General features: G+C 38.2%; 1 protein-coding gene across 1 annotated transcript; it reads left to right on the top strand.

The window, feature by feature from the left end:
• The first annotated feature begins 269 nt into the window (after positions 1-269).
• Positions 270-6,776, top strand: FAM216B (family with sequence similarity 216 member B). The gene is made up of 4 exons (XM_045978422.1): positions 270-293; positions 1,926-2,038; positions 4,478-4,598; positions 6,470-6,776. Exons 2-4 carry the CDS (start codon positions 1,934-1,936, stop codon positions 6,667-6,669), a joined length of 426 nt encoding a protein of 141 aa, XP_045834378.1. The 5' UTR covers positions 270-293; positions 1,926-1,933; the 3' UTR covers positions 6,670-6,776.
• Positions 6,777-9,563: the final 2,787 nt, after the last annotated feature.

Below are 9,563 nucleotides of genomic sequence, written 5' to 3'. Positions count from 1 at the left end.
TTCTCATATCTGTACATAATGTCGATATGGTAGACTTAGAAGCTGGCACTTGACGAGACACAAAATTTGGAAGAAAAAAGATAAATTGTGCATTTGCATGTTGCCCAGAAGCAGGGAAAGGCATGCAGCCAAATTCCTGCAGTGCCTTGTGTCACCACATGACGTTGCTTGGATATCAGCTTATCAACAGACTGAGTTCCTACTGCCACCTTCGCATGAAGAAAGAGACCCTCCAAGGAAACAACACTGACCACCGGTATCAGCTTTTAAAAAGGGGGAGATCACAATACAGGGTAAGTCCTTTAAGCAGATTTCTCCTTTTTGTTTCAGACAAAAGATATTTTGTAGATTTGTCCTCCTTGAATTCTCCATGCACTTTAATCAAACTTTACCAGGTATAGTCCACTCAAGCAGGTTAAGATGGATTGCCTGAGCAATAGCCCAAGAAAAGCACCCATGAGTTGTTGCCACAAGAAAGATCGTCAGTCATTTCCTTATGCTATTTGAGGAAAGAAGAAATCTTTCTAGCTCTGAAGTATATTTATGCTCTGCTCTACAGATCTGGAAAATGGGAGGAGGGATACTGAGATGATCTGAGTACAGGATAGAGTACTGGCTTCTATCACAGAGAATATTAAAAGAGTATATCTTCGTTGGTAAATCTTCTGAAGTGCACATTGAGGGAAAGCAGTAGTAAATGAAATATTTATAGTTTAATTTATAAGCTTTATCATGGAAACAGGACACAAAGAGAGGCTGACTGATGTTTTCCTAATAAATTTCTCTTCTGGAAGATCTGAGCCTTCACTTTGTGAACTCAGAGCAGAGATTCCTCCCATGTTAAAATATGTCTACAGTGTGTGCATGTGGGTGCTCTTGTGTGTACAGGTGCATGAGCATATGAGTGGAGGGGAGAGAGAGAGAAGGAGTTCACACATAAAGTGAGAGCTTTCTAGAGCCATGATCTCAGTTAATCAAACAACCCAGTGGGGTAGGCAAGTGGCAAGAAATACAGCTAAGTTTAACAGTTTCTTTTCTAGTACACTGTTGTAAAATTACAAATTGAAATGTGCAAGACATGGAGAATAATGTAAAGGAATACTAGACTGTCACTAAAAATCATATATTTTTTCAAAGATTTTATTTATTTATTTGACAGAGAGAGAGATCACAAGTAGGCAGAGAGGCAGGCAGAGGGAGAGGGGGAAGCAGGCTCCCTGCTGAGCAGAGAGCCCAATGCGGGGCTCGATCCGAGGACCCTGAGATCATGACCTGAGCTGAAGGCAGATGCTTAATCCACTGAGCCACCCAGGCGCCCCTAAAAATCATATTTTTTAAGGGATATTCCATGAGCTGGGAAAGGGCACAACATATAGAGTATGGTCTCTCTTTTCGAAAATCACACAAAATGTACACAGAAAAAAAAAGAGTAAAAGGAAATCAATCAAATGTCACCAATAGTTATGGACAGTTAGATTATGGATAATCATATTTTCTTCTCCAATTTTTAGATTTTTTCCAAATTTTCAAAAATGACATATATTACTTTTAAAATTAGATAATGTAATAACTATTATTTAAAATGATCAAGAAGTAACTTGTGACCTGATGTGGTTCTACAGTCCACCTGTTGCAAAACCCAAGATAAAGCAGAAAGACAAAGAACTCTCAATTATTTCCATCAACAGGGGGTTAGAATAGGGCAAACTGCAGAACCAAGCAGTCTGCTGAGATCCAATTACTTAGAAACATGTGAGAAAACTTTTTATCCCTTGACATAAATAACATTTATTTATTATTTATTTATTTATTTACTTGCTTATTTACTTTACTTGCTTGCTTACTTATTTACTTAGGTCCATTCACAAAACAGGATGAACAAAATGAAATTTCATGCTATGCTTTGTTGTTCTTTGGACGTATAGGATAAAGAATGGGAGAAAAACAGAAAAGACAACAAAAACTTTGGAATGTTCCACGGATTCCTTGCATTCGGGTCCCTTCTGCTGCGTACACCCACAATGCTTCCTTAATGAAGGTATAGTGGGTCATTGGCTACTGGAGGGAACTTGCATGTCTCTCCCTCAAGGCTTGAGGCCTTCTCCTCCTGTCTCTGTTAATCCACCTTTAGGTAACATTGGACCCACCACAGGCACTCAGTGCATGTTGATGGCAGGCATGGTGAATGAATGAGCAATTGGATGGTCCGGTCCTATACCCATCCCATTTCAGGAGCTCTGTAGATGGGCTCATCTTCATTGCTGAAGCTCAGTATTGACCACACTGTGGCTCCCTGCTAGAGAGCTATGGTAGCTCCTTTCAGTCACAGTTATTTAAAGTCATTCTCATTAATACTTTTTGCAAAAATTTCAGTTCTCTTCTATGCCCTCAAGGAAGGATAAACAACAGGGTACGAATATTAGGACTATTATTCAAGAAGTTTAGATCTCTGCTAAGGAAAAGCCATAGACTGCTTTTTTTTCTTTATAAAATAAAGCCATAACTTTTAAGATTTTTATCTTATATAATGGAAACTCTCATTGCCCTTTGGAGCTTTGCTTTTGAAACTGACTTGCTATTTTCATATTATATTGTTCTCCACATTTGAAAAGGCTTAATTAAGAATCAATTATCTTCTTCAAAGGTATTCTTTTAAAACTTCTAATTCAGAAACTGTAAAGTTCAAATGATGCCTCAAATTGTGAAGTATTTGGCTTTCCTACTTTCACTCTGGATATATTTTTGATACCAAGCTTAAGGTCTCTAGACATCAAAAAAAAAAAAAAAAAAATCTGACTCACAGGTTTCAACTCCACACAGAATTTCTAACAGATAAAAGCCACTTTACTGTTACATATAATCAATTTAAATTTAGTTTCCATTACAATGGTTATCAACTACTTTTGAAACTTCTAACACTGTTTTGAATTTTTTGGCCTAGGGTGAACTTATTTCACCTTGGTTTTTCTAGAATATTGAGGCCAGTATGATTGTAAGCACTGACAACAGATTAGGTAGATAACAGTAATTGTGATCCAAGTCCTTCTTGTTCCTCCTTTGCACTGCATGGGAGCCTTCTAAATGTCTCCCCATAAGCTCATTCTCCATGGTGGGCCAGAGTGATCTTTCTAAAACTCAGATCTTGTCAGCTTCAAGTATGGCATTTCAGGTTGGATAATTCTTTGTTGTGAGGGACTGGGAGGTTGTCAAGTGCACTGTGGGATGTTCAGCAGAGCTCCTGGTCTCTATCTGCTAACTGCCAGTAGCATCCATCTCCCATTTCAGCATTTATGACAACTGAAAATGTCTTCCCACATTGCCAAATGTCCTTAGTGGTCAAAATCACTCCTGTTGAGAACCACTGACTTAAATAAAGTTCCTCACATTAAAGGTAATCTTTCAACTCTTTTTTAATTATAATTTTTAAAATTTGCCTCTAAACATTGCCTGTAAGGCTTCCATGGTCTTCCCCTGCCTGCCTCTACAGCCTTCCCCAACTCAGACACTATATTCTGCTTGAAGCAGAAAAAAAAAAAAAAAAAGTCTGGTTCCTAATATATCCAGACATTTTGTCCCCATGTGAAAATCTGTACTACGTCCTCCCTTCTCTCACTAATTAGCCTTTCTTTTTCTTCTAACACAGTGGTTTTCAAATTTTGTTGTCTTTGTATCAGAATCACCTGGAGAGTTTGTTAAAACCCAGAGCGCTGGGCCCCACTCCCCAGAGTTTAGGATTCTGTAGATCTAGGATTGGGCCTGAGAATTCGAATTTCTAACATGTTCCCAGGTGAGGCTGATACCCTTTGAGAACCAGTATTCTAGTTCCTTGTCACTCTAAAACTCAGATGTTTTGGTCACCTCCTTGACAAAGTCTTCCTTGACGGCTGCAGGAGACTTTGTTTTCCTTTTCTGTTTTTGTAGCACCTTTAAAATAACAATGTTGAACCTTTATCACGTTACCCAACTGCTCATCCAGCTATCTCCCCTGCCTACTGACAACTTTTGATGGAAAGTTCTCTTGTCCCCATTCACTGGCCTGGCCTATGTCAGGCCAGTGTGCAGATTCTCACAGCCCACCTTCCTCAACAAGGATCATTATAGAGGAATAAAATGATAAAATGTTGGAAATTCTTAGATCCCTTTTAGCCCAATACTTTGACCTACTTGCCTAGAATCTTTATTTACCCAGTTTCACTAACACACAGGCCAATGGAAGTTGTTAAGTAAATTAAGGGAAGACATGACCCAATTTTTGTTTTCCCGTTGTTATATGTATATATATATAAAATTGTTAAAGATATATATGTTTAACATATATATATATGTTATATGTAACATATAACATATATGTGTATATATATGTATATATATATACACATATATATATATATATCTTATCTTCAGCTTTGAATCCATCACACTCTTCATCCTATAGACCTCCACTAACTCATCAAAATCACCTGTTCTGCTTTGACAGGACCTGACCCAAGGGCAGCAACGCTACTTTTACAGCATCATGAGGATTTACAATTCCAGGCCCCAGTGGGAGGCCCTACAGAACCGCTATATTCACAGCCTTCAGCACCAGCAGCTGCTTGGTGAGTTTTAACTACCTGATCTAAACCAGACACCCTTGGGAAGGCCTCGTGTGCTACAGCCGGAAGTCACGTTTCCCGATAAATAATTCAAGTAGAATGGCCTCTGCCAGCGCGCTATTTTATAACATGGTTGGCAGGCCATGTTTAAAAATGATTATCCCTGACAATAGAAAACAAGGTTTTATGGGTAAATTAAGAGGGTTTCACGAAATCAGAGTACAGATTGCCGTAAAATGTCAACAACTGTCTGAGATTTATAGGAACTTGATCTAGTAGAAATGGCAATGGGCTTAGGCAGATGGTCTAGGCTCAAACCACAGCTCAGCCCCTTGCTGGATATGCAAATTCAGAGGCTTGCTTTACTCAGGACAATAACAGTTACACTTATTAAGCATTTACCATGTTCTAGATATTGTGCTGGGAGCTCTACACACAACATCTCATTTTCCCAGACCCACGCCTAACCAATGTCAGGGCCACTGCCAGCAAAGAGCATACGTTTTCACCCCCATGCTCTAATATCTCTCTTCTAGCAACCTCGTGGGATTTTACAAAGTACAAATGAAATAATGGTTGCAAAAGACTGTCACAGACTTTAAGAGACAACCTTCAGAGGTGTGATTGTTGTTAAGTCCCTTTTCTTCCAGGAAATGTTTTCAGTCTCCAGCTGGCCTCTATTACACTCTTCTGACCCTGGCAGAGCTTTCTTTTTATAAGCAGCTCACTTCACATTAACACATCTACCTTACCTTGATGTTCCTGCCTTCGCACCAAAGGAAGACATGGTTTTTGCCAATGACTGAGGAACACGAGCAGTAACGATAGGTAGCTGTTATTAGGCCTCCTTTTGTGCCCAGCACAGTTCTAAGCACTTTGCATATATTGCCTTACCTCAAACTCAAGACACCTCTATATGGTAGGTACCTTTATAATGAACATTTTATTTATTTTTTTTTAAAGATTTTATTTATTTGACAGACAGAGATCACAAGTAGGCAGAGAGGCAGGCAGAGAGAGAGAGGAAGGGAAGCAGGCTCCCTTACAAGCAGAGAGCCCGATGTAGGGCTCCATTCCAGGACCCTGGGATCATGACCTGAGCCGAAGGCAGAGGCTTTAACCCACTGAGCCACCCAGGCATCCCTATAATGAACATTTTACAGAAGAGAAAATTGAGGCATGGATAAGAAATCGTTTGACCAGGATCGTGAGACTAGTAAAGGGCAGAGCCAGGATGCAGCCTGCTCCCCATGATGGCCTGAATTCCTGCAGAAGCATCACCTACTAGTTTTGTTGGTAGAGTAAAACTGCATAGAGGCCAGTGAAACCACAGCCAGGACAGTCCGTATTTACTGCACATAAAATCTACCTGCCTACGTTATCAACATGCAGATTACAGGCCAATTCTGAGTGTCTGATTAGGAAAGTCTTCGGAGTAGAGCCAGAAATCTGAAATTTTAAAAAGCATTATTAAATGTGGTCTCAGCCTGATCAATCAGTAGTGGGTGGTCTGCAGGATACACTTTAAAAACCCTGAGGGAGATTGAATACCTCTGTTTCTGGTTTGAAGAAAGTTTTCAAAACAAAGATATGCAATGCAGGCTCAGATTACTCAAGGCCCAACTACTTCTCAGAGTGATTTGTCATGTTAATCAATTACGAGGTATTTATTAACTTACTGAATGAAAAATGCAAAAGAAGAAAAGTCTACTTCCCATCCTCAAAGATCATACAATCTGGGTGTGCTAAACGTAATGTCCCTACCCTGCAAAGTAGAAAAAATTTTATGAATCCGTAAATATTTGCAGGGTTGTTTGCTTATTTGTTTTGTAAGACTGTTGACTTGGAACTTCTTCTCATTTCTCTCCCCTTAGGCTATATTACTCAACAGGAAGCTTTGGCTTCTGCCGCTATACTTAGAGATTCAACCAAGAGAGCCTCAGCTAAGGTGGCTCCTCAAAGATCCATCCCCCAGAAGCCTTCAACCAGGACAAGAATGTGGCTGCCAGCCCTACCTGGGTCTGTGGTTCGACCCAGGGCTCAAAGTGCAGGGCCTGGATCCTTCAGGAATTGAGACTTTGCACAAGCTCTGAAACAGGTACTTCTCCCATGTACCCCCAAGTCTAGTGGGTGCTAAGTACATATTCCTTGTATGAGAATGAAAAAAAATAACCTCTAACACACACCCTATACCTAGAAATAATCTCTTTCCACTCCCATAAATTCTACCAGCAAGAATAAGTTGGGGGGTTTAAGAGCAATGGAACTAAGTATAAATACGCCTTCCACTCCACACATAATCTGTGGAGTGAAATGACTTTTGAAGCTTTCAAAGTAAATTTGAAATAATTCCTTTGAATTATTTGAATTATAAATTCAATTATAAATTATATGTTTAAATTATATTTAAATATATTTAATATATTCATATTTTTATTTATTTATATTTTATTTATCATATAAACTATATAATGTATATAGCATATATACATTATATAATTATAAATAATTATATAATTTATTTTATATTATAATAAATTTTATCATTTATTTACATATTTATTTATTCTATATTATATCATTTATATTATATATTCATATAATTTATTTATATAAAATATCATATATATTAGATATATAAATATATTTAAATTATATATAAATACTATATTTATATAGAAATATATTTAAATTATATATAAATACTATATTTATATATAAATTATATATATAAGTTATATATATAGTTATAAATTATAAAATTCAAATAATTCCTTTGAATTAGAACCTCTCAGACAAATCTCAAGAACAGTGAAAGTGCAAAAGTCATCAGAGGGGCCCAGGTCCCCAGACACTGGGTAACTATGGAAGCCACCCACTGCAGATTTTGAAAATACACAAACCAACACCAAGCTAACACTAAGCAGGCAGGGTTTCCAGAGTCCTATCGTCTCAGCAGCAACTAGCCTGTGCATGTCCATGGCCTCCTTCCTCTCTTCTTTCCCATCAAGCAATAGCATTTAACTTGGCTCCAAATCTTCTGGTTCTTGCCTGACTCAATCCCTTTGTGTCATCTTAAAACTTGGACTTCATCAACTTGCCACAGCTGGGTACATTCTACAGGGCTATAATTGACCTTAACCCAGGTGAGAGAATTCAGGCACACATCTTCCCCTGGCAACTAAAGATACACTCTGAGCACAACAAGAAATAGCCCTTAATGAACGGGTCTCAACTCTACCCTTGCCAGGGCCTCATTGGTTTTAAGCAAGCACAGAAGACGAGACACATAAGGGGAAAAAAAAAAAGAGAGAGATAATGATTCAAAACAGCATATAATGGTATAGTGTGGTATTAGTTATATTTAATAGTTATTTTCATCACTAGTGATTTTGTGTGCATGAAATGTCAGTCACCACCACCAGTGTTCACAAAAAGTCAAAATTTTTAAAGTGCCTTTTTTTTTAATCCTTATTCTAAATGTTCAGCCTCCTTCCTTTATTTAAATCAGCCAATGACTCTTTCATGCCCCTAAAAGGAGTTGCCTGAGATGCAATTATAGACTTGCTGGACAAGGGATGTGCGGACATTGATCTGGAAGGAAGATGCTATACCATTACAAGAAAAAGAAAAAAAACAAACCTCATTGATGATGATGTTTATCTTTTCTCTGTAATCATTCATAAAGAATAAAGTTTCTTGACCTCTGTATGTCCTGGTCCTGACTCATATACTCAATGGAGCTTTCAGTTCTAAGTTAGGAATCATTAGGTAGGCTTAAAAGAAGAAAAACAATAATGGAACTACAGGGAGCTATAGGGTAGCCTTCCTGAGGGACTGAAGTTCATGGCAGATTTCACCTGGCCTGTACTAGTTCTTCCATTGCTTCCATAATGGCCCTTTTATTCCCATGAACCTCTTGCATGCACTTCTTTAAATTGACGTTTAGTTGACACACAACATTACACTAATTTCAAGTGTACAACACAGTGATTCAACAACTCTAAACATTATGCTGGGCATGCACTTTTACCTTAGATTTTTTTTTTTTTTTGATGGGCATGGATATTTGCTGTGTAAGCCTTAGCTAGTGATGCAGAATATTAAGGAGGACAATTATAATTCTGAGCTGCATTCCTGCATCAAAAATCTCAGAAGCACCTTATTTCCAATAGAGGCTTCTAAGAGCTAATTGACAAGTGAATGTCAGAGGCCCATGAAAAGGACAAATCTAAGTTAGGGTAGAAGGTCCCACTTGTTGGCTCTCCCAACAGAAAGATAACACCCTCCCTCTTGAGCCCTACACCCAAAGTCTATGAGGAATATGGCTGTTTATGGTTCTTTCTTCTAAAGGCGTTCACCTGAGATGACCCTGAGAAAGACAAAGGGGAACAGAGGACAATCTGTAATACCAGCTTTGCTTATTCATTCCCTAGTTCATGAACAATTGAATTATTTCTAGCTTTGGACTATTACAAATAAAATGCTGTAAATATTTTAATGTAAGCCTCTGTGCACACAGAAGTTTTTGTTTCTCTTGAATAGCTACCCAGGAGTATAATTACTAGGTCACATGGAAGACTTAGGTTTAACTGTATAAGATAGTGTCAGGGTGTTTTCCTAAGTAACCATCCCACTTTGCATTCCCACTAGCAATGTATACAAAGTTCAAGGTGTTCCACATCCTTGAGATGTCAGACATCTTAATTTTCGTATTCTAGTGGCTATGGCTGCTGGCTGAAGATATTATCACTGTTAAATACAGTCACCTTCTTACTTGGAACCAAGGCAAATTTCAGGGAAGGAGTTTATGGTCGGCAAGAAGATGGTGATGGCAATAATCTTGGGCATTTAAAAGAAGAAATTTCGAAGTTTAGTAGTTAATACTGATAAAGCAACTCCTCAGCTCTTTTTTCCCCCCTTGGGGAAGCAAAGGGTTGGAGGAGGTAAGGAAGAAGAAAAAGAAGC

The sequence above is a fragment of the Meles meles genome, chromosome 14 (genome assembly GCF_922984935.1).
Source record: "Meles meles chromosome 14, mMelMel3.1 paternal haplotype, whole genome shotgun sequence".
Taxonomy (NCBI): domain Eukaryota; kingdom Metazoa; phylum Chordata; class Mammalia; order Carnivora; family Mustelidae; genus Meles; species Meles meles.
The sequence above is the reverse complement of the archived record's forward strand: the minus strand, read 5'-3'. Positions and strand labels throughout refer to the sequence as shown.